We start from the raw sequence: 26416 nt of genomic DNA, 5'->3' as shown, positions 1-26416 counted from the left end.
TCAGAAATGTAGAATGTAGAAACTGTAGAAAGATAGGCCATTATGCTGCAGTATGTCTCACCCGTGTGGTCAATGAAGTAAAGCCATACTACACCGCACAACAGCACCTCTCTTACTCCCAAGACCTGTTGTTACACGGAGAAAGAATAGTCGTACTGCGAGCTATGCGCAGAGAAATACTGCAGCGCGTTCATGATGGCCACCAGGGCATCGTTAAATGCAGGGAGCGTACCCGACAAAGTGTCTGGTGGCCTGGGATAGGGAAAGATATTGAGAACAGGGTAAGTAGTTGCAGATACTGTCAAGAGTCAAGGCCAAGTCAAAGGAGAGAACCTCTCATGACAACTCCATTACCAAACCGCCCATGGGAGAGGGTAGCTGCGGACATCTCTGAGGTAGACAAGAAACATTACTTGGTAGTTGTAGATTACTTTTCCAGATATATAGAAATAGCCTACCTACAGAACCTGTCAGGAGAGACTACCAGAGCACGCTTAAAGAACATGTTTTCACGCTGGGGATGCCCTGATGTTCTTGTAACAGATAACGGCCCACAGTTCACTGGACAAGCCTTTCACCAGTTTGCTACTGACTTTGATTTCCAGCACATCACCTAGAGTCCCCACTATGCTCAATCCAATGGAGAAGCAGAAAGGGCGGTGCAGACAGCAAAAAAGATCCGGAAACAGCCTGACCCCTTCACAGCTCTGATGAGCTACAGAGCAACACCACTTCAAGCCACTGGAGTGAGCCCAGCACAACTCATGCTGGGCAGGCAAATCAAGACAACAGTCCCCACACTCAAGTCAAACCTACAGCCAGCATGGCCAGACTTTGAGCAGGTGAGACAAGCTGATGAAAGGGCAAAACAAAGCTACAGACGTAACTACAATAGGAGAAACAATGTCAGAGACTTACCAATACTCCATCTGGGTGCCAGAGTGGCTGTAAAGCTGGACAATGAGCAGGGATGGGTGAGAAATGCAACAGTCATATGACAATGTGACACACCTAGGTCTTACCTTTCACAGACGGAGAGAGTGGTCCTTCGCCGAAACCGACGTCACCTGAAACCAATCACTAGCACTGATGCGCTTCCACCTGAAGGACAACCTGAAAGCGATGTACCACACCCACCTGCTGCCAACGACAACGTGCCAGACCTACGTGCTTCCCACAAGGATCTGCCTGCTGCAGCAGAGGTACCACAAGCCCAAGAGAAAATGACATCTCGTGGCCGAGTTGTTAGACCCCCAGAAAGATTTAAAGACTTTGTTCCAGAATAGTACACAGTATGCATTGAGTGGCAGAATAATCCACTGCAACTGTGCTGGTGACTGGCAGTCTACCCAGATCATCTTAGAGTAGGACTAATTCCTGTTTAATGACTTGTTGATGTTCAGTTTGGAAATGCAATCATTTTGAAATGTTTCCTAAGTTAACTTTAACAATTCCTTATAAAATGTTCATATAGAAAGCACTGTCTCAAAGACTCAAAGGAAAGGAGATGTGTTGTGGGACTACTTTATTGTTCGCATTAATACAGTGGCCTATAAATGCTACGTTGCCGCTAGAGGGCATTCAGTGTAGTGACAGCGCATCTGATCGTAGTGTACCCATGTACCAGTCGTCCTCTATTAAACCAGTAAACTTATATCTTGACTCCTCGTGATACTGCAACCTACTATACAGTAGCGAATTCGCTACAATGGTATTGCTGTTCCGAAGACCAATTTGAGTGTGACACACTACAAGAGTAACTTCGCTAGAGCTGCATGTAACGTGCAGTCTGTTTAACTGAATAAAGACACAAGTAAGCGAGTTTCAAGTGCTTTAACCGTCCATTCTGTATAGTTTAAGAAGAAGAGAACAGAATGAAACATGGCGGCAGGTGTGTCAACAGGTTTAGTTGCCATTTGATGTGGACGGGTGTAGCAGTGCAGCTGGGAACGGGAAAAACAGCTAACGTCGGGATGGAAGGACTGAAACCTCCAGCAATGTTTCTTGCTTTGGACTCCAACCACTTAGCAAAGTCATGGAAGAGTTGGAAGGAGTTTCTACTGTATATGGACCTTAGCATGCCCGATGCTGAAGAAACTACGAAAGTCAAGCTGTCTCATAGGAGAGCGGAAGGGAGCTATTGAACACTGTCGAGTGGCAGCTCGTCAGTGAAGAGGCCAGTGAGTATGATGGTGGCGCTGTTTGACGATCATTATAACCCAAAACTGAATGATACTGTTGAGAGATACAGATTTTTTTTTAAGTGAAACCAAGGATCAGAAGAAAACATTGTCGCCCCGGTCTCGTCAGATCCGACTATGGCCGGACTCGATGAAGCAGCAATCATTGGCAACGCTGTCTTCGGGAGGGGGGCGGAGTCGGCTTGTGTTCGTCATGTGAATGCGTCTCTGTGTGTGTCGGAAAAACAGTGGTTCGGCTTGGATTCGCCTTGTCACGAAAGTGGGGAGGCGTCTCCTTCGAGACTGCCGGCCGGAGAGATGCAGTTGGCGAACGCATGCAATACGAGGGTGGGTGTTTGAATTAAAATAGGGATCAATTGGCCACTAAATTGGGAGAAAAAAGGGAAAAATCAGAAATAAATTTAAAAAAAAAAAAAAAAGAAGAAAACATTGTCCAGTATGTCACGGACTTGGGAGTGTTGGCCAGCAGTTGTAATTTTGGAGACATCAGAGACTCATTAACAAGAGCTCGAATTGTGTGTGGCACAAACAGCTCTGCACTGAGGGAGATATTACTCAGGGAAGAGAATCTGACACTTGACAAATGCCTGCAAATACGTAGAGCTACAAAGTTGTCAAAGGAGAACAGCAAAACACTACAACGACATACAGTGGAGGAAATACATGCACTGAAACATACAGCAAAGAAAAGCAATGACAACGAGATCAGCTGTAAGATTTGTGGCAAAACACAGAGAAACAAGAACAAATGCCCTGCTTTTGGCAAGAAGTGTAAGAAATGTGTGGAAAACAAAATCATTTTGCTGCAAAATGTAAAACAAAAACAGAGAACAGTAGGACATATAAGCCAGTGCATGCCATCACAGAACAAGACAGTGATACATATTAGGACATTATGACCATAAAAGAAGTAAATGGAGAGAAGGAGACAGTCAACCAAGTGAAAGAGGGCCACAGCCGAGGCCAGCAACTCTTTGCAGGAATGATGATAGAAAAAACCCTGGTTGAATTTCAGATAGACTGTGGAGTGACCTGCCCTGTCATTCCCATACATCTCCTAAACCCAGAGCACACAGAGAAAGTGCTTGTGATGTACAACGAGACCAAGTTGTGTAAAGTCAAGGTCAGAAACCCCAGAAACAATAACCTGTACAGACTGGCGTTTCAAGTGGTGGACCAGAAAGGCAGAATTCCTTTACTGTGCAGGAAGGCCAGCAAAGCCATGAAGTCAATAAAGGTGCAGTACGAAAATATCCTGACCATTGACAGCATAGTGAAAAAAGAACTTAGTCATGTAACAAGTGAGGAAAGATGTGGTCCACCATATGACGATGGAGAAAATCAAAACAGATTTCGAAGATGTGTTCACTGAGGATGGCTGTTTGGAGGGGAAATATCGCATTGAAACAGACAACAGTGTACCACTAGTGAAACTGCCACAACGCAGAGTGCCAGTTGCTATGATGGCACCTCTTAAAGAGGAACTCAAGGATCTGGAGAAAAGAGGGATCATAGCACCAGTGGAATGAAGTACAGACTGGATAAGTAGCATGGTCTCAGTGACAAACTCTACAGTAAGCCAAGGATCTGCATAGACCCGAAATCACTAAATCAGGCACTGAGAAGGAGCCATTTTCCCCTCCCCACTATTGATGTCTATTGATCTCCTCCCAGAGATGTCAAAGGCTAAAGTGTTTATCGTCAGTGATGTAAAGCATGGCTTCTGGCACATCAAATTAGAGGAACAGTCAAGCTACCTCACCACATTCTCTTGCAAAAAAACAACAAACCAAAAAAAAAAACCAAAAAAAAAACAACAACAACAACATACAAACACCAAGGCAGAATTGACACACTACTGATGGACAACAAAAAAAACAACAGGACATAGTGGGCAAGCAGAACCAAAGGAGTTCAAATAAACAGACCATGGAAACAAGCGATCTGCAGACAACGGATGAATACTATCTACTATTTAACAATTGAATGGCAGTGGGGACAAAGGAAGCCTTGTATCTTTAGTCCTGATACAGGGCATCCTCAACCGACGACCTGAGGGTAACAGCTCAAACTCTGGCTGAAGGGGATGACCTTGGCATTCCAGAAGGGAAGTAGCCTTTCTGAACACCTTCCTATTATAAAGGTCAGTAAGCTGGGCTTGACTTCTCCCTGAAATCTTACTAGCCCATTTGATGAGTCTATCAAGCCTTTTTTATTGGCCAGAGTCAAATTAACAAACCAAGCAACAATGAAGTACATTAAAACTGTTTCAATAAAAGAGAGTCATCATCTGGGAGGAGACATTAAATATGCACATTTTCCTCAGGAAAAAAGTCTTTGTTGGACCTTCTTTGATGTGGAAGCAACACGAGTTGGACACCCGCTGGACACCTGCTGACGACTGAGGGACTGTGGATTGACCCGGAAAAAGTACGTGCAGTCAGGAAGATGCCAAGGCTGACAGAAAGAAAGGGGGTACAGAGGGGGTAAACTACCTGTCAAAATTCTATGATCACCTGTCAGATGATTGTGAAATTTTGAGACAACTCACACACAAAAACAACACACGGCGAGAGTCCTGAAAAGAGGATTTGAGTTGTCTTTTCTGAAAAGAGGATTTTATTTGTTGTGATATTGAAATTCATATCTGTAATGACGTTAAGCATACACGTTTTTTGTTTTAAGATATTGATCACTGAGCATAAGCGATATGTAAGAGACTTATTGTATATTGTACTTATTTTTTCTTCAAGTAAAGTTTACTTGAAGAAAAAAAAAGATGTCACAATAGTATTGTTGCTCCTAGTTTGCTGTTCCGGGGACCAATTTGAGTGTGACACACCACAAGAGTAAGCTGGCTAGAGCTCAATGTAACGTGCAGTCTGTTTAAGTGAATAGAGACACAAGTAAGCAAGTTCCAAGTGCTTTAACCATCCATTCTGTGTAGTTTAAGAACAGAACTGAATGAAACACTGATCTTTACTCTCAAGCTAAATGCTGTTCATCTTTTCGTACAAAACGTTTTACAATATGGATTGTAGAGTTAATACAATTCAAAGTGAATTGACGCCATTCCTGGATAATGCTTAAGTAACATATAAATGACTGTGTTTTGAGTGTCTATGATGTGACTTGTTAGTGTTTTTTGAATGCTGTTGGTTTTAAGTTGCAACTGGTACACCTAATTAATTTAATAGTATCTTTATACGTTTATCTTTAGGTAGAAGTCATCTCAGGGGATGAGTAGCAATGAACCATCAGAGCCTGGCCAGGCTGGCCCATCATCTACCAAATCTGCAGAAGAAGAAGCCATACCGATGCTCATATGTGCAATGCTGGATGGGAAATACTTCCAAATATTGAAGCAGATCCCAAACGAAAGATGGTGCACAGCTGACACTCAGCCTCTAAAAAAAAGGTCAATCAATCAATCAAGTTGCATTTTTTATAGCATAACGTGTGGCTCTCTTGCAGCGGCATCAGATTTTAAAACCCACTTGAAACGAAGGCACCCTGACAAAATAAAGAAATGTGAAGATTTGAATGTGATTAATTTGCATGAAGATCATGCAGTTTGTGGTTTTTTCTGTGCCGTATTGCCATCTGCCGTTTACAGTCTCCCGGAAAAAAAAAAAAAAACCAAACAATCAAATTCTGATTTAGCCGTTGCTTACCATGACAACGATCAGCCCTATCAGACAACAGAATTTGTTGGGACTAATTCCGTGCACTCACAGGCGGACACTTCACATACACATAGGTGGACATGTCACATGAATATATACACTGCTACCATCCACCTCACACTCCCTGGAACTCTCCCTTGATAACTTCTACCTAGTCCTCTCTCCCTGTTTTTTCCTTTTCTTCTTGTCTTTTCCATTAAGACTACAATTGTTATTCTAAACTGATAATAACGATTTAAGTATGTTTTGTCCTTTCCTTGTCTTACTTATGGTGATTGTCTCCCTCTTGAAGAAGCGATGCTGATTGGCTGTTTAGCTGATCAAGCACGTGGAAGAGGGGAACCAGTGGCGGCTATAAATGTATAACAACAAAACTTTCTTTCTGCACTGTGAAGAGGAAAAACCCAAATAGTCACAAAGTCTGTGATGAATGACAGGTTGCTTCTTCGTGCAAAATATATTTGGGGTGTAAAATTAAATCAAAATGCTTTAATTTAGAGTTTAGTTTAATTTTAGAGTTTAGTTTAATGAAAGCGTGTCATAAATGACCCTTAAGACAAGGGCAGTGTGGACAACACAAGGGTTAACCTGGGTAAAAAAACAGCCGTTTTATCATTCTTCAGTTAAATATAAGAATCAAATTTTCTATTTGTAATAGTAATGTAAATCTAACCACAATCATTAGGTCAAAACCTAAAGAGCATATAGCATACTTATCAGTAATATTACAAATGCTACAGCAGCCATTTGAATATCAGCCAAAAAAAAATTGGTTGCACAAATGGTGTTTATACTATAAATTAGCATTGCAACTGCCTGGGTGCAAGCTTGTTTAGCTAACACCTTGCCAACCGTGCCCGAGGTCCACATGTAATTAAGTTTAGTAATACATTCTTAGCAAATTAAGCTCAGAGTGACTTCACCTGTGGGCATTGGCAGGCTTAGGCCTGTATTTTGCATTTTTTATAAAGTTATGTGCTGCACGCTGCAGATACATTTAAGAACAGACAATTCTGAAAACCCGAGATATTTTGAAGAACCCCTTCATAGTATTTTCCATTTTTAATATAAAAAACTAAATTCAACATGACAGTCACAGTGAAGGTACCCATGCCTTCCCTGAATCAAGATAAAAAGCTCAGAACATTTTCTTCTCCCCCAAAATCCATCCTAAGTATTTTAATGGTTTCCGAATTAAATATTCTGGGGGGGGGGGGGGGGGGCTGTAGTGGAGGGAAAAAGGGAGGGAGTAAGATATGCACTGGGGTGGGTGGAGGTCTTTTTAAAAAAATCCAAACTGTCAGTTGTTAAGTAAGCCTCCGTCGATCTTTCTGGTTGATCTCTTAACTGGGCGGGGCAGGACAAGGGGTAGGCAGAGAAGACAACTAATTATTCATTTAAGTGAACCTCCTATCTAGCCTGGGGAGAGAGAGAGGAATGATTTATGGGAGCCCTGAAAAGCCCTCAGCAAGAAGAGAAGGAGAGATGGGAATGTAGAAGCAGGGCGGCTGGACACTGCCAGCAGCAGTGTTGTGAGATGAGGAGGCAGAGACGGGGACAGAGGCTGCCCCAATCCTCCCCAAAAAGTGAATGGATGAATGAATGAATAAATAAATAAATAAATAAAGTTAACAGAACATTGGCTTGCTGGGTAATACCCTAATCCCATGATGTCCACGGGCAGGACTATATCCAGCTCAGCTCCACTATACTTGTGTACCATTCCTTTGCCAGGGGTCAGAGATGCTAAAATGACTTAAAAAGTGAAAAATGGCATCCGGGTAGCATAGCAGTCCATTCCGTTGACTACCAACATGGGGATCGCCGGATCGAGTCCCCGTGTTACCTCCGGCCTTGTCGGACATCCCTACAGACACAATTGGCCGTGTCTGTGGGTGGGAAGCCGGATGTGGGTGTGTGTCCTGGTCGCTGCACTGACACCCCTTCTGGTCAGTCAGGGCGCCTGTTTGGGCGGGGACTGGGGGTAATAGCATGATCCTCCCATGCGCTATGTCCCCCTGGTGAAACTCCTCACTGTCAGGGGAAAAGAAGTGGCTGGTGACTCCACATGTATCGGAGGAGGCATGTGGTAGTCTGCAGCCCTACCAGGATCGGCAGAGGGGGTGGAGCAGTGACCGGGGGGCTCGGAAAAGTGGGGTAATTGGCCAAGTACAATTGGGGAGAAAAAGGGGGGAAAAAAAATGAAATGAAATGAGGACAAGGCAGAAGGCAGACAGGGGAGGAGAAGAGACGTGGAAGGGGCAGAAAGGGATGGCTGAAGGAAACTGAGGGAGCTAGAGGGAGGAAATGGAAGGAACAAGAGTAAAGAAGGAGTTACCATGCTGATGAGAATATCTTGGGAGAGACATGCAGAGACACACAGAGAGCATGGAAGACTGGCAAGCAAAGATAACGTTTAAAAGGGTAGAAAAATAAGCAAATTAGCGTGCGGAAAAGATGGAGCAAGAGAAGAGGGAAAAAACAAAAGAAAGATAGAGGGACAGCGGGAGGCAGAAAGAGCAGAAGAGGTAGAAGCAAGACAATGAGAAACAGGGATGGCGCTGAAGACCTTGAGTTTGTCTGTCTTGTCCCTGATGGTCCTCTGACACTCCTGGAGCTTCTCTGCTGCCTCTGGACCAGGCCACCTGGCCATAATTTGCTTTAGCTCCCCATACTGTTTCTCCTTCTCCTTGTGGTGGGCAGGAGGGAGAGAAAGAGGGAGAGAGAAAAACAGAGAAATAGTCAAAATTAGTGAGGCAACTGTATTGAGTTCGGCAGGAGGAGCTCTTTTCTAATCTTGCACAAATATCCCACTGGGTGCCTCATTACCAGTGCAAGACTCACATGTTTGGACTGTAGTAAAGATACTCTTTATAAAACGGATCGGAGATGCCAGCATTACAGCTTCTCAATGCATATGCACATTTTGTGTGAGAGAGGCATTATCACCAGGAACACGGCCCCTCCATCGGCACTTTTGCCGGGTCCTTAGTGTTTCGTTCAGCCAGGCAAGATTGCTTCTGGTAATATACCGGTGTCCCCTCAAGTGTCCTGTGTGTGTCCTCCAAGCGTACCCAGTAATGCACACTAATCTGCTCCCCGCCCCCCCCCCGAAGCCTGGCACTGAGGGTATTATCAACAAATAAGACATGACTCCCTGTGTGGCAGGGAGAGCATACAGAATCAAAGTCACTGTAAATCACTGTAGTTAAAGCGTAATCAGGCAGACCGTGGTAGAACCGCAGATTGGGTTTGACCCCGTCAAGTCTTAATGAGGTCCGTCGAGTCGTTAATGCATCAATTTTAAAGGATAATTAATGATAAAAAGAAATTATGTACAGAGGAAAAGGAGAGAGAGAGAGAGAGAGGGAGGAAGGGAGGGAGTGAAGGTGAGAGAAAGTTCCTTTATCTGGCATGGGAATGCTCTCAAATCCATGTGTGTGTGTGTGCCTGGATCCATGTCTGAATAGCATACAGTATGTATGAGATATGGATGATCTTGGATCATAGTGTGTGCATATTTGCACATTTGTGCATGTTGTGAAGAATATTGTACGTCCACACACACACTATGCAACACTATAACTAGATAGATAGTGACCTATAACTACATAGTTAGATAATGACATATAACTAGATAGATAAATAGTGACATATAATGAGATAGATAGTGACATATAACGAACTAGATAGATAGTGACGTATAATGAGATAGATAGTGACCTAAAACTACACAGATAGTGACATACAACAAGATAGATAGATAGATAGAGACGTATAATGAGATAGTGACCTATAACTAGATAGATAGTGACCTATAACTAGATAGACAGTGATATATAACTAGATAGATAAATAGTGACCTATAACTACATAGATAGTGACATATAACTAGATAGATAAATAGTGATCTATAACTACATAGATAGATAGTGACGTATAACTAGATAGAGACCTATAACTACATAGATAGTGACCTATAATTAGATAGATAGATACTGACCTATAACTAGGTAGATTGAGAGTGACCTATAATTAGATGGATAGTGACCTATGACTACATCGATAGAAAGTGACCTATAACTAGGTAGATTGATAGTGACCTATAATTAGATCGATAGTGACCGATAACTAGATAGATTGATAGTGACCTATAACTACATAGATATCCATCCATCCATTATCCAAACCGTTTAACCTGCTCTCAGGGTCGCAGGGATGTTGGAGCCTATCCCAGCAGTCATTGGGTGGCAGGCGGGGAGACACCCTGAACAGACCGCCAGGTCATCACACAGGGCTGACACACACACACACACACACGTGCACACACACACACGTGCACACACGTGCACACACACACACACACACACACACACACACACACACACCTAGATACAATTTAGTATGGCCGATTTACCTGACCTACATGTCTTTGGACTGTGGGAGGAAACCGGAGCACCCGGAGGAAACCCACACAGGCACGGGAAGAACATGCAAACTCCACACAGAGGACAACTGGGGACCACCCCCAAGGTTGGACCACCCCGGGGCTCGAACCCAAGACCTTCTTGCTGTAAGGCAACTGTGCTAACCACTGTGCCACTGTGCTGCCCACTACATACTAGATAGTGACATATAACTAGCTAGATAGTGACCTTTAACTAGATAGATAGATAGTGACCTATAACTAAACTTAGCACAAAAAGTAAGGAAATGTGTGTTTGGTAGATTATTTCTTTGTTGTACCAATGCTTCTTGGCAATAAATCTTATATCAGGCACCTGATTGTCAGCACCTGGTGTACCAGAAGCTCAAATCAAGTCAATAGCAACAGCAAAATAAGCTGTTTGGCATTGGCAGAGAGGATTTGGCAAATTTTTCATGGGCGCAACCCACATACTCAGCTCTGCTGCTCATCCCACAAATGCATGTTCCTTACAAATGTGGCGCCCTTTAAAAGGGAAATAAACAGGCTTTCCAACGGTATAAGATTTATTGTCAAGAAGCATTGTTACAACAAAGAAATAATCTACCAAACACAAATTTCCTTACTTTTTGTGCCAAGTATAGATAGATAGTGACCTATAACTTGATAGTGACCTAGTATAACTGGATAGTGACCTATAACTAGATAGATAGTGACCTAGTATAACTGGATAGTGACCTATAACTAGATAGATAGTGACCTAGTATAATGAGATAGTGACCTATAACTAGATAGATAGTGACCCAAACCTGTCAACCCATCTATTCATGACTGGTGGGTAAACAGAAACCAGCCCATTCATGTCCATTGTCTTCACAGAAATATCTCTGATAGCAGTGGTGAAAATGGCTGATATTGTGTTAAGTGTTTGTGTGTTTATGTAACCCAGCCACTGAGGATGCAAACGCCAGCGCATTCTTAGTGCTGGTCCTACAATTTGGGGACAAAGCAAGAGAAGCAAGATTGAGATGGCTTGGACATGTGTGCTGGGTATATTGGGAGGAGGATGCTGAAGATGGAGCTGCCAGGGAAGAGGAAAAGAGGAAGGCCAAAGAGGACGCTTATGGATGTGGTGAGAGAGGACATGCAGGTAATAACAATAATAATCATCATCATCATCATTACACTTAACAGAGGCGTAACAGAGGAAGAAGCAGAGGAAAGGAAGCGATGAAAATGGATGATCCGCTGTGGCGACCCCTAACGGGAGCAGCCAAAAGTAGTAGTAGTAGCAGTAGTAGCAGCAGCAGTAGTAGTAGTAGGCCAACAGTTGGCAATGTCTTTATTGACTACTTCATGTTGCAGTGCTTCATTCTGTTTTCTACCAGTTCAGACATAAATGGAGACACGGTGTTTCCACAGCTTGTGCAGGTGATGTCATGCTGTTATACAGCAGGTGTAGTGTCAAATTCAGGTGAGGGTTCAGAGATAATAGAAGTGGACTCCAGGGAATAAATCTAACCTGCTCATCCTTCTGATACTGTGAAACATAGAGGCAGTTGTGCATAGTTGCCCTAAGAGTGTATGTGCAATTACACAGTGCAGGTCATCAGTGTTGCTGCAGAGAGCTCAGAACAAGACTCAGAACAAACACAGAGCTTGTGTCAACACTTTGACAGAGAGGGCCATTTTCAGCAGGGTATCAGTACCCAGATGAAGGCTTGTGGGTTGCTGAAACTTTGGCCTGTCCATCAGAATGTTTGTCCGACTATTATTACCTGTCACAATGGAGAGAGCCTCTGTACAGAAATGTTAGAATTAGTAAAGACATTCTGAGTCATGGGTCATTCTGTGTCCTGGGTACGACGTGTGTTCTGGGTAAAATGTTAAACTAGAACCATCGGGTCGTTGGCGACTAAACCGGCATCCCCGCTTCAACCCTTGGGTTGTTGTGAGGAGGGTGTGTGGACACTCAGCAGGACTAAAAACAAAACCTGTCAAAGGGCGGATGAGTTCCTTTGTGAACCAACGGCCATCCATACCTGGAGAGGAGATAGGGACCACCAGGTACTCCCCTACTGAAACACAATGATGACTCAACCTACTGAGGCATCAGCTGTGCTCGTACAACCGCCACAGGTTACAGAACTAATGATGATGATGATTCTGAGTCATCTGAGCACTGCTACCGTTTGTCCGGTAAACAGCAGGTAGACATCAGGCAGACATCAGGCAGACAGCAGGAAGACAGCAGGTAGACAGCAGGTAGACAGCAGGTAGACAGCAGGGGACTCAGATTCAGACATGAGGCAGAGACCGGAATAAAGTTCACACAGCAGTTTTAAAAGACGCTCAGGCTGAATCTTGGTACAGGCAGGCAGTGCTCAAAACCAGCCACCTAACACATATGAAGGCAAAGAACCAACAGGCAATAGTCCAAAAACAAGATGAGGTAAAAAAAAAAACAGCAACAACAAAAAAACAAACAAAAAACGGGCAGAACAAATAAACAGGCTGGCAGAGAATGGTGGGAATGGACTGGAGCAAGGCTAGGACAATCTGGCACATGAAGTGGGAGTAAAGGGCCGATGTCAATACTGCAGGGAGGTGATTAGGGCAGTAAGGGACCAGTAGTGATGGCAGGGCCATGTGAAAAGCTGGCAAGGATGAAAGAAAATCTGGGCTGGAATATGCTGGAGCTGGAGCTTGAATTGCAGCTGGCTGGAGTTGTGACACTTTTTAAATCTTTACACATTCCACTGGTGAACGGCACTTCAGATAGGTGTGTATTTCCTCAGTCTAGTTGTAGTTTCAAAAAATGCTATAATAATATGTGGCTTAATATGTGTCTCCATGTGGTGTTCCTCTGTTGGGTACAAATCTTTATTGTAAAATAAAAGCCAGCAAGGATCCTGTTTACTAGCTGTCTTGTACCACACACACACACACACACACATACAGACACACACACACACACACGCACACACGCACACACCTCTCCTGAAAAACCAATAGCCCCCCCCCCAAAAAAAAAACAACAACAGAAAATAGAATCACACCATTTGTCAAACCCCGTCTGGATAGTTAAGTTATCTTTTGTTTCTCCCAGTGTTCTTTGTCTTGTACTTCTTGTTTTATTTTGATACTCACCTCTTGTCTCGTTTCAGGTCCTTTACTTCCTGTGTCTCCCTCCTGTGTGATTACCTGCCCTGCCCTAATGTGTTGCACCTGTGTCTCATTGTCTCCCCTCCTCCAGAGTATATAGTCTTAGTGTTCCCTTCCTTCTGTGCCAGTTCGTCGCGTTCCTTGTGACAGCATTCCAGCATTTTTCCCCTTGTGTGAGTTTCTGGAGCCCTATAGTTTCCTGACCCGTTTTTGCCTTTTTTGACCTTGTCTTTCGCCTGCCGATTTGGACACTGTTGCCTTGTTATCTGATCACCTGTGTACCGACCTCATTTTTATTAAAAGGACTGATTTTTGTGAACTGAGACTGAGTCTGCGTTTTCAGTCCAAGCCTGTGGTTCAGTACTGACAGTACGAACTGGCCATAACATGGACTCAGCGGACTCAGATACAGTACGCTCTGTGCTCTGGGCACAGGTTCACAAGATCCAGCATCAAGATGAACAGATCAGTCTTCTTCGCCATGAAGTGAAGGAGCTGACAGACCATCAGGAGTCCCTCTTGGCAGATTTCGGAACCCAGCTCAAACATCTCTTTGACCAAATGCGGAAGATGCAGAACCCACCGGGCTCTGGCGAATCGACACCAGCGGCACCTCCTGGTTCTGGGTCCGATGCTGCTTCTCCAGCGCCTGCCACTCCGTCCCTGCCTCTCCACCTTTCAAGACCAGAGCGTTTCTCCGGAGACACAGGTGACTGCAGAGCTTTTCTAACCCAGTGTGATTTGCATTTTGAGCTTCAGGCTGCTGCCTTCCCCTCTGACCGCTCAAAGATTGCATATATTATTTCTCACCCGACTGGAAGAGCTGAGGCCTGGGCGACGGCAGAGTGGAGTCGGAAATCACCTGTCTGCAATTCACTGTCGCTGTTCTCCAAGACTTTCACCCAGATCTTCCAGCAGACAGCCCCTGGACGGGAGGCAGCCCAAGCCCTGGTGAGACTGCAACAGGGTAAGAAGAGAGTTCCGCACTCTAGCAGCAGAGAGTGATTGGAACCAGCCAGCCTTGTTTGACGCTCTTCTTGAAAGACTTTCTGACACTCTCAAAGACCAATTAGCCCCCCTGGACCTACCTGCAGAGTTGGATTCCCTTATAGCCCTGGCTATAAAGATTGACAAGCATCTGTATGAGAGAGAGGCAGAACCAGACCCTGCAGTTCCCCGCCGCTTCAGTGGAGGCAACAGGTCAGCAGCTCTTCCTTTTCTTCCTGGCAACGCACTCTTTCTGCTGACTCTATCACAGCGTCTCCCCCAGACACGGAGGAACCTATGCAGCTTGGCCGAACCCACCTGACCCCAGAGGAATGCCAGCAACGAGTTTCAGAGGGTCGCTGCATCTACTGTGGCCAACTGGGCCACTTCAACGCCTTCTGCCCGTTAAAAGACCGGGCTCGCCAGTGACGGTGAGGACACTGGTGAGCCATACTTTGACTGTTTCTAATCCCGCTCGTTTGAAACCTCTAGTGTCTCTCATCTCCCCTGCATTTTCCCTTAAGCATCCAGTCCTAGTTGATTCCGGCTCAGATGCTAACCTAATGGACTTTGATCTAGCCAGGAAGCTAGGCCTCAAAACATTCCGCCTCAACCAGCCCCTGGACGGCACGCTATTATGTAAGGTCACCCATCGCACTCAGTCACTGCACCTGTCTTTTCCCGACTCTCACACCGAAAGAATCAGCTTTCATGTCTTTTGAGCTCCTCAGCACCCACTTATCCTGGGATACCTCTGGTTCACACTCCACAGCCCCCATATAGACTGGAAAACGGGGCAGGTAATTTCATGGGGAAAAGACTTGTGCAAAGAACTGTTTCTCACCCTCTCAACCTTTCCTGTCAGAGCTTCAACCTCCTATCACCTCCCAGAACTCCCCCAGCCTGGATCCAGAGTTTCCCGTCTGCTACCATGACCTTAAGGAGGTTTTTAGCAAGGCCTGTGCCATATCCTTGCCTCCGCATCGGGCCTATGACTGCGCCATTGACCTGCTCCCCGGAACTTCACCACCCAAGGGTCGCCTGTATTCCCTGTCAGCTCCTGAAACCCAGGCCATGAGAAAGTACTTTGAGGAATCCCTGCCTGCAGGGATTATCCGGCCTCCTCCTCTCCCGCTGGCGCTGGATTCTTTTTCGTTGACAAGAAGGATAAAACCCTGCGGCCTTGCATTGACTACAGAGGACTCAATGAGATCACCATTCGCAACAAGTACCCCCTCCCTTTAATTTCCACTGCTTTTGAACTACTAAATGGTGCTAAGGTTTTCACTAACCTGGACTTAAGGAATGCTTATCACCTAGTTAGAATAAGGGAGGGGGATGAATGGAAGACAGTATTTAACACTCCCAGTGGTCATTACGAGTACCTGGTCATGCCGTTTGGACTTACCAATGCCTCAGCTGTCTTTCAGGCCCTGGTGAACGACGTCCTCCGGGATATGCTCAATGAGTTTGTTTTTGTTTACCTGGACAACATCTTAATCTTCTCCCCTGGTGAGCAAACTCACATTCAGCACATCTGGCAGGTCCTCCAGCACCTCCTCCGCCACCAACTCTTTGTCAAAGCTGAGAAGTGTGAGTTTCACGTGCCCTCCATGTCCTTCCTGGGGTCCATCGTGTCTGGGGGGGGGGGTCAGAATGGACCTAAAAAAGGTTAGCGCTGTTGTGGATTTTCCCACTCCCACTAGCCGTAAGGAGGTTCAACGATTCCTGGGGTTTGCTACCTTTTACAGAAAGTTCATCAGAAATTTTAGTTCTGTTGCTGCCCCCCTTCATGCACTGATCTCTTCTAAGCTTAGCTTCCAATGGAACCGCCGGGCTGAGCTCACTTTCCAGAGACTGAAGACCAGCTTCACCTCAGCTCCTGTCCTCACGTTGCCTGACCCCAACCTGCAGTTTGTGGTGGAGGTGGATGCCTCCGATGTGGGGGTGGGAACCGTTCTATCTCAGAGGTCAGCTAAGGACAATAAGCTACACCCCTGTGCCTTTCTTTCCCGCAAGCTGTCGGCCTCTGAAAGAAACTATGATGTTGGCAACCGTGAGCTGCTTGTCATCAAGGTGGCATTGGAGGAGTGGAGGCACTTGTTGGAGGGGGCCGAACAGCCTTTTCTCGTCTGGACGGATCATACAAACCTTGAGTACTTGAGGACGGCCAAGAGGCTCAACTCTCGGCGGGCAAGGTGGGCTCTCTTTTTCAACTGGCTCCATTTCACCCTGTCTTATCGCCCTGACTGCAAGAACTTAAAGCCTGATGCTCTCTCCCGTTTGTAAAAATCCTACTCTCATTCTTCCTCCCTTGTGTGTTGTGGGTTCTGTCACTTGGGACATTGAGAGAAGGGTCAACGAGGCCAATGTGAACTGTCAACCTCCGGCCGGCTGCCCACCGAACCGGCTGTTTGTGCCTCCTGTCTTGCATTCACAGGTCATCCACTGGGCCCACTCTTCCCGGTTATCCTGTCACCCTGGAGTACGCAGGACCTTGTTTGTCATACGACAGTGATTCTGGTGGCCGGTCATGGAGAAGGAGGTGACAGAGTACGTGGCAGCCTGTCCGGTGTGTGCTCACAGTAAGGTCTCCCGACGCCCAGCTTCTGGTCAGCTTCGCCCACTCCCTGTGCCACATCGACCCTGGTCAGACATCCCCGTGGATTTTGTGACTGGTCTCCCCCCTTCCGAAGATAACACCACCATCCTCACGGTGGTGGATAGATTTTCAAAGATGGTTCATTTTGTTCCCTTGCCCAAGTTGCCTTCAGCCAAGGAGACAGCCGAGGTGATGCTGCATCATGTTTTTTGCCTCCATGGCTTCCCCAGGGACATCGTGTCTGACCGTGGCCCGCAGTTTGTGACACAGTTCTGGCAGGCTTTCTGTTCACTCCTGGGAGCATCCGTCAGCCTCTCATCTGGCCACCATCCTCAAACCAACGATCAGACAGAGCGGCTGAACCAGGAGCTGGAGACCAGCCTGTGTCGCCTCGCCTCCCAGAGCCCTAACAGATGGAGCAGTCAGCTCAGCTGGGTTGAGTATGCACACAACTCTCTCCCATGTTCCTCATCTGGTCTCTCCCCCTTTCAGTGTGCCTATGGATATCAACCTCCTCTCTTCCCTGCCCTGGAGAGAGAGGTCAGTGTGTCCTCTGTGCTGGCTCTGGTGCAATGCTGTCGCCACACCTGGACCCGGGCCTGATGCACCCTGCTCCGCAATTCCGAGCGTTACAAGAAGGTGGCTGACCGATGGCGGATCCCTGCCCCCACTTACAGCAGTGGCCAGAGGGTATGGCTATCCACTAAAGACCTGCCTCTCAGAGTGGAGTCCCGGAAACTCGCTCCCAGGTTTGTGGGGCCATTCCCTATTTCCAAGGTCATTAACCCAGTTGCTGTCAAGCTCAAACTCCCCAGAGCCATGACAGTCCACCCATCCTTCCACATGAGTCAGATCAAACCGGTCATAGAAAGCCCTCTGGTCCCTGCCTCCAGTCCCCCTCCTCCCCCTCAGGTCGTCGATGGTGGCCTGGTTTACACTGTCCGCAAGCTCCTGGCGGTCCTGCGCTGGGGCTCCCAATACCTGGTCGACTGGGAGGGATACGGCCCGGAGGAATGTTCCTGAGTCTCGGCCAGCAACATCCTGGACCCCTCCCTCATCCGGGACTTCCATATGGGCCCACCCTGGCGACCCTGGGCTGTCTGGAGCCGGCCGTAGGGGGCGGGGGGATACTGTCACACCCCGTCTGGATCGTTAAGTTATCTTTTGTTTCTCCCAGTGTTCTTTGTCTTGTACTTCCTGTTTTATTTTGATACTCACCTCTTGTCTCGTTTCAAGTCCTTTACTTCTGGCCCTCATGTGTCTCCCCCTGTGTGATTACCTGCCCTGCCCTAATGTGTTGCACCTGTGTCTCATTGTCTCCCCTCCTCCAGAGTATATAGTATTAGTGTTCCCTTCCTTCTGTGCCAGTTTGTCTTGTTCCTTGTGACAGCGTTCCAGGATTTTTCCCCTTGTGTGAGTTTCTGGAGCCCTATAGTTTCCTGACCTGTTTTTGCGTTTTTTTAATCTCGCCTTTCGCCTGCCGATTTGGACACTGTTGCCTTGTTATCTGATCACCTGTGTACTGACCTCTTTTTTATTAAAAGGACTGATTTTTGTGAACTGAGACTGAGTCTGTGTTTTGAGTCCAAGCCTGTGGTTCAGTAGTGTATAGTGGGTATAGTGTATAGTAGGTATAGTGGTTTATCAACAAGTGAGAAACATTGGTCACATTGAGACCTGTAGATTTGCATCTTTGTGCAGAATTCACTTTACTCCTGATGTGACGTTGCAAGGGGATGGGGGGGATGGGGGAAGAATTCAGATGTTTCAGCAGTGACAGTAGCCCCCAGTCTTTTCAATGCCATTTACGTTTTCTCCTCCAAACTTGACTTGAATCATCACAGTTCAACAACATAAATTCCTCTGAATCACTTCATCCCTCTAAAGCAGTGGCCTCCAACCTTTGCCAAGCGAAGATACCTTCTCATGTCCAAATATAGGCCAAGATCTACCATTCAGAAATAGAAGAAATAAAACCCCACATATGTTAATGCTGTATGCTGCCTCTTTTCTATTTATATTTTACAACCAGTCCATTTTAAAAATTTTAATTCTGATTTTATAATAATGCATGTTATTTGTGGGTGCCTTTCAGAGCACTCAAGGACACCTTACAGAACACAATAAAAAACAAGCAGCACTGTATCACACAGCATAACATCAAAACAAAGCAGGGTAGACAATGAAAAGTTAATACAATGGATAAGCATAAAATCAACATCTGCACAAAAGTCAATGAAGTGTGGATCAGACTGAATATGCCAGTTTGAAAAGGTACATTTTAAGATGGGATTTGAAGGTTGACAGAGAGTCAATGTTGCAAATTTCTTGTGGGAGAGAGTTCCATTGGCGGGGGGCAGAACGACTGAAGGCTCTAGTCCCCATAGTAGTCAAGCGGGCCGATGGTGTGAGTTGGAGAGCAGAAGAGGATCTGAGAGTGCGGGAGGGTGTGTGGATATGAAGGAGTTAGGAAAGATATGAAGGAGCTAGGTTATTAAGGGCCTTAAAGGTGAGAAGCAGGATCTTGAAGTCAATATGGTATTTAACAGGGAGCCAATGGAGTTGCTAAAGAACAGGAGTGATATGATCTATGGAAGGAGATCTGGTAATGATACGGGCAGCTGAATTCTGGACCAACTGAAGCTTATGAAGACACTTGAGGGGAAAAGAGGATAGAATTACAGTAGTCAATACGGGATGTAACCAGGGTGGGAGTGAGTATGGTTGTGCTTTTAGGTTTAAGTGACGGCCGAAGATGATGAATATTGCATTGGTGGAAGTATGCAGTAACATTGTTGATGTGGGCTTCAAAAGTTAATGTGCTGTCCAGGATGACACGCAGACTCTTAACATGAGGCGATGGGGGAACTATAGAATTGTCAATAGTAAGAGAAAAACTATCAGTTTTGGTCAAAGTAGATTTAGTGCCAACTAGGAGGACCTCAGTTTTATCACTATTAAGTTTGAGGAAGTGGTATGAAAACCAGGATTTAATTTCTAGTAAGCAGTCAGAAAGGAAATCTTATTTATGATCCGCATATTTGATTTGGCAATGATTTTATGCCGGATGCCCTTCCTGATACACCCCTCTTCGTTTATCCGGGCTTGGAACTGGCACTAAGAATGCACTGGCTTGTGCATCCTCAGTGGCTGGGTTGACAGAGGAAGATGCAGAAGACAGGAAGAAATGGAAATGGATGAGCCGCTGTGGTGACCCCTAATGGGAGCAGCCAAAAGTAGTAGTAGTAGTAGTAGTAGTCAGAAAGGAAAGTGGGCGGAAGAGTGGAGGTAGGTTTGGTGGATAGATAAAACTGGGTGTCATCTGCGTAGCAGTGAAATTGAATGCCAAATTTCCTGAAAATGTGGCCAAGAGGTAGTAGGTAAATAATAAAGAGGAGGGGTCCCAATACAGAGCCCTGAGGAACACCGGTAGTAACAGGAAAGGACTGAGATCTCAAATTTTTAAGTTGGACAAACTGAGCGCGGCCAGACAGATATGATCTAAACCAGTGAAGTGGGGTGCCAGTTATTCCGATGGAAGCTAATCTTTCTAGGAGGATGTTGTGTGAGATGGTATCAAAGGCTGCACTGAGATAAAGGAAGACAAGTATGGTTAAGAGCCCAGAGTCAGCTGCCATCAAAAGATCATTAGTGATTTTCACCAAGCCTGTCTCCGTACTGTGCATGGAGCGAAAACTGTTAAGTTAACTTTTGTTGGTGCCTGTAGCGCCGCATTATGTAATAACGCCGCATTTCGTAATAACTTGCCGCATTTTGTAATAAAATTCTTGAACGCAATATGTAATAAAGTTTGCCGCATTTTGTAATAAGTTGTTACATATTGCACCGGTTATTACAAAATGCGGATGTTACACTTTTTTATGAAGAAAATGTAATAATTAGGTGCATTATGTAATAAACCACCAAAATTTATGTCTTGATTTGAAAAAAACAACGTCAGAACAACACTGATTTTAAGCATTCTAGCATGACTCAACTAAAAATTAATTTTTCTAGTAAGATGTTTCATTAGTCAAAACTTATTCAAATATAACTGTTTATTATAATCATAGAGAATGTGTTTGAATGTTCAGAGACAAAAACTGCACTAAATGCGTGTTACAGACACAAACATTATCAGTGCACTGAAATGTCAGGAGACATACACACATCTGCATTATGTTATGCATATATACGTGATAGAAAGCTGACAAAAGACAGGAACAAATATGAAACAGCAAAAACTTTATTCCAGCTCCATTTGTGTTAATGCAACATAGATGTCCTTTTCTATAGTGGTTAACAATAGTATAAACTGCTTGTGTTAATGCAACATAGATGTCCTTTTCTATAGTGGTTAACAATAGTATAAACTGACTAAAAACAGCCTAAACAATCTTTCAAATCAAAATGAGATATTTCTAATCATGTTATTAAAATAAAAAAGAAGGCTAGCCACACTTGCCGATTAACAAAAAGATTTGCAATATTTCCAATATACAAGAAATTTACTTACGACTTGAAAAAAAACATCTTCTCTAGTAGCAACAGTAGAAATACCTTTTCCTCCAACATAAACTTCTCTTAAAACAACCATCACTTAGTAAGATTAAAGATAAACTGTCAGAAAATTATTGAACTAGGTACAACAGACACATACTGTTCAAGGTTAAATGTGATCTGTCACATTTGGAAGTTCCTCCTATCATTCTTTCCTTTATTCATTCACTATTTGCATCATATCTCTCCTTCCTTCCTTCCTTCCTTCCTTCCCATACTATGTTTTCCAAAAAATGTCCTTGATTTTGAAATGTCCATAGCTTGTGTGCCTCAACAAGACCCAGGCCCTCATCCACTTGCTATTTTTTCCAAATAGCTCCTTTAATCTCGCTGAGAGACCACTCCCACGTCCAGCTGATTTATATAGCTTCATAATACTAATGACACTGTCACTGTCATGTTCCAACTGAAGGCTTTCAGCTAAAGATTCCCTGATGTAGATTTGAGGAAGAAATCGTGATGCAAGGTCTTGAACAAGTTTAGAAACCCTGTTGAATACACCGATCATTGATATGTCAGCATGTAGTGTCAACTGAATAACATATGCCAGCAATTCTGTCGGCAGGTTGGGCATGTCACAATTTCCATCATCATGGGGTATATCCAGGGGATCATGATGGTGTTCATCCAGAGCACAGTCATCTGGTTCATCCGTGAAATGGTGATGGTTTTCAACAAACGTAGCATCATGGCATTAATTCAGGGCATCATCATGGAGAACATCTGGTTCATCATCTTCTTGGTTTGATCCATTCTCATATATTTGACATGTCCTTTCCCTCTCAGCTTCCACAATATTCTCAATGAATGAAGACACTGACCCCTCCAGACTGAGATAATGTGCTCCATGCTCCTCTGCAATATGTCCAAGGACCAGCAATGGCAAGCTTTCTGAGTATCTGTTAGACTGAGATATAATAGAAGAGGCATCAGTTCCCAGTGTGGAGATAATGAGAAATTGGACATTGAAAATCTCAGCTGCCCTTTGTAGTGTGATGTGATCTCCGTAGGTCCCAAATTGTGACATGCTATCCAAGTATACGTCCAAGTCATTTCCATCAACATAGTGAGACAAAGGTGTTCCATTTACGGTAAATGGATTAGACCTGAGATCTTGAACTATTTCCTCCCTTAGGGTTGCTGCTGATCTGAATATTCCTAATGAAGCAAGCTGATCAGCTATGGCACTAAACTGGCAATTTCCATCGGGTGCTGGGTCAAACCATACACTCACGTCTAAGGAGTTATAGTCCCTCAGTCTGTCTTCATGTGTGTATGTCATCAAAAGTGGATGCAAAGTTAGAACTGACTTCGAAGATTTAGAGCGCTTTTTTTGTCGTTGCCGTGTTGTACTGGTCACATCAGAAACAAAGAACCATTTTTCTTGCACTTTAGCATCACCAGGAATCTTGAACTGAACTTTGTATTTTGAAAGCTTTATGTTACGTTTCATGATCCTACCAGGCAACACGCGATACCGTTTTGAAACTCGATGGGCACCATCTTTCACTCTCACCAAAACAGCTTCACTGACATGATAAACAGATGGAGGATTTTGTTTAGATGCATGCCGGATCATCCGTTTACTGCAATCCTCAGTGGCTTTCTTTGCCATTTGTCTTTGTCTTCTTCGTTTTTCCTCAAATCTGAGCCGCTGTTTCAGGGAGGGTAAATTATTTTGTGGATCATTCATGGATTGTTCACCAATGACACTGGATGGAGAACCTGCCAGGGGATGCATCACCGTGTTACTTTTTCTCCCATAGTATACTTGAAATGGAGACATCCAACTTAAAACTTCCTTTGGGTCTTCATTTAGCACTCGGGAATATGAAGGCAAATGTTTAACCCAGTTAACCCCTTTCCTCTGACAATTCACAAGGTCATACATGATCTTTTTTCTCAGCACTCTGTGGGTCCTCTCTACCTTTCCTTGGCTTTGGGGATGGTACGGTGAACTCTCAATTATTCTCACTTGCATTGATTCCATCAGCCTTCGCACAGCTCCTTTAAACTCTCTGCCTTGATCATGCTGCAAAACTTGAGGTGGGCCATGTTCAGTGTAGATATCATAAAGATGTCTTGCAATCTCTGAGCTGTCTTTACTTTTTAATGGTTTAAGCCATGTGTATCGACTAAAGACATAAATCACAGTGAGGATGTATCAATATGTGAAATGGCCATGCTTGATCTTCCACTTTCCCATATCAAGGAGGTCAATCTGATGCCGATCCTGTGCTTCTTTGGCCCTGATGGAACTCGGAATGGGTTTATTTCCAAATCTAGCCTTGTGGAGTTTGAGTTTTTGAACCTTTCTTTCACTAATGCCAGAGTGTTGCTCATTTAGTCGCTTATTCAGCTTCCTCGCACCTGATCCCTTTGTGTCATCCAGACCTTTTTTTACAATGCCACCAACTGCAGACTTCATAGCTACTGGCTTCCCGGCACATAGCAAGGTCTCTCCATCCTCGCTCAGAGAGTAGAGATTCCTATTTCTCCACAGCCTCACCAGAGCACTTTGTTGCACTCTTGTACGTGCATTGACAGGAACATTGAACTCTCCCTTTAGTTTCTTCACAATGACTTCATAGACATCTTTAGTCATTGATTGTTGTTGTCCATATCCCATGCAGACAACCCAAAGGGTACAGGCCACAATTATGCTGAACTGTAGAGCTGTCAAAAAATATTTTGTTTAATTGAATATATCACGTTGTTGTATTATGTTATAGCGGTAACTTACAGTAGTTTGCTGTTATTGGTCCCCGAAATTAATCTGTCATTTCAGAAACTTTCTAAAACCAATCTAGCATCTGCTAGTTTAGTTTATCATTGCTAATCAGATCATGGTTACTAACTTAAAAGTTTGGGCTTTAATCTGTTAGCATTTCCTATTAGTTGCAAATCAATCAACATACATTTCTGAGAGATTCTCTGAATCTGAAATCTGATATTTGTTCATACCTTTCATCGTGTTGCCTTTCAAATATTTTCCATCTTAAGTGGTCAGAGGGCATGGCAAAACTGAAGCCAAAGTGTTTGGATCGCCCCCTGGTGGCTGGCTTTAGTACACGCACACATGCTATCACCACTATGTTGTGAACCAAACCAAAAAATAATGTATAATGCTAGTCCAGTTAGAGAATTTTAATTTTTCCTAATTGTTATACATATTATGAATGCAGATGAAGGACAATAATTTTGATGGTTTATTAAATTAATTAAACTGCATTATTTTTGCTGTTTCATATTTGTTTTTATCTTTTGTCTGCTTTCTATCACGTATATATGCATAACATAAAGCAGATGTGTGTATGTCTCCTGACATTTCAGCTCACTGATAATGTTTGTGTCTGTAACACGCATTTAGTGCAGTTTTTGTCTCTGAACATTCAAACACATTCTCTATGATTATAATAAACAGTTATATTTGAATAAGTTTTGACTAATGAAACATCTTACTAGAAAAATTAATTCTTAGTTGAGTCATGCTAGAATGCTTAAAATTACTGTTGTTCGTTATATTTTTTTCAAATCAAGACATACATTTTGGTGGTTTATTACATAATGCACCAAATTATTACATTTTCTTCATAAAAAAGTGTAACATCCGCATTTTGTAATAACCGGTGCAATATGTAACAACTTATTACAAAATGCGGCAAACTTTATTACATATTGCGTTCAAGAATTTTGTTACAAAATGCAAAAGTTATTACGAAATGTGGCGTTATTACATAATGATGTGAAAATTTATTACATTATTACATAATGCGGCGTTATTACATAATGCAGCGCTACAGTGCCTCTATACCACTCTTAACAGTAGCCCTCTCTGTGTTATGTGGCACGCGCAATGTGATGACGTGTATTGTAGTGGATGGGGCCGGTGGCCATGCTGATGTGACCTGCTGTTGAGAGCAAAAAGTGAAGGAACTAAATTAAATGAGAAAACGTGTCATTATTGTAAATTAACACGGCAGAGGATGGTTGCTAATAACTACAAATTGCCTCTGAGATTCGACGAGGGGAAGTCCTACGAGCATTGGAAAAATGAAGTGGAAATGTGGAGAAGGGTGACAGACTTGGACAAGAAAAAACAAGCATTGGCTGTGGCTTTATCGCTGAAAGGTAGGTCCAGGGATATGGCTCTAGAAATACAAGCTGACGATCTTGATAACGATAATGGAATGACCACTTTGATTCAGGAACTTGACAAAGTTTTTACGAGAGAAGAGAAGGACCATGCTTATGAAGCACACTCGGAGTTTGATCATATATATCAAGGAAAGATGGCATCTCGATGGCTGAATATATTGCGGACTTTGAACAGAAATACAATAAGGTCCGTAAGTTTAATATGGTTCTGCCCGACGCGGTTTTAATATTTAAACTACTGGATACAGCCAGCCTTGATGTAAAAGACAAGCAACTGGCTTTAACTGCATGCAGTACTCACACTTTTGCCGATATGAAGTCCTCGCTCAAATGAGTATTTGGCAAGAAAAGTGAGCAAAAGGCGGGAGCAATTAACGTGAGTCAAGATGTTGTTTACTACACAGATCACAAAAGAGAGCAGTTACGAGCCCAAAGTAGCCAAGCTAGAGGACAACTCACTGGCACTAACTTGCTTGATAAGTATGGAAGATGGACAAAGTGTGGAATTTGTCAAGGCACATACCATTGGGTAAAAGATTGCCCACACAAGAAAGAACACGTAAAGATGACAAGTGAAAATAAATGCCGTGAAGAACCTGAGGAGTGGAACATAGCACTGTTTTCCAAGGAA

General features: G+C 44.1%; 1 protein-coding gene across 1 annotated transcript in view; it reads right to left on the bottom strand.

Annotated features, from left to right (window-relative positions):
• The window catches only part of cfap58 (cilia and flagella associated protein 58), a 191483-nt gene that overhangs the window by 55738 nt on the left and 109329 nt on the right, over positions 1-26416 (bottom strand). The window contains exon 16 of the mRNA XM_056280568.1: positions 8457-8576. Within this exon, the coding sequence (XP_056136543.1) occupies positions 8457-8576 (120 nt within the window). The remainder of the gene's footprint in view (positions 1-8456; positions 8577-26416) is intronic.

Source organism: Lampris incognitus, chromosome 5 (assembly GCF_029633865.1).
Source record: "Lampris incognitus isolate fLamInc1 chromosome 5, fLamInc1.hap2, whole genome shotgun sequence".
NCBI lineage: Eukaryota > Metazoa > Chordata > Actinopteri > Lampriformes > Lampridae > Lampris > Lampris incognitus.
This window is presented reverse-complemented; position numbering and strand designations above follow the sequence as displayed.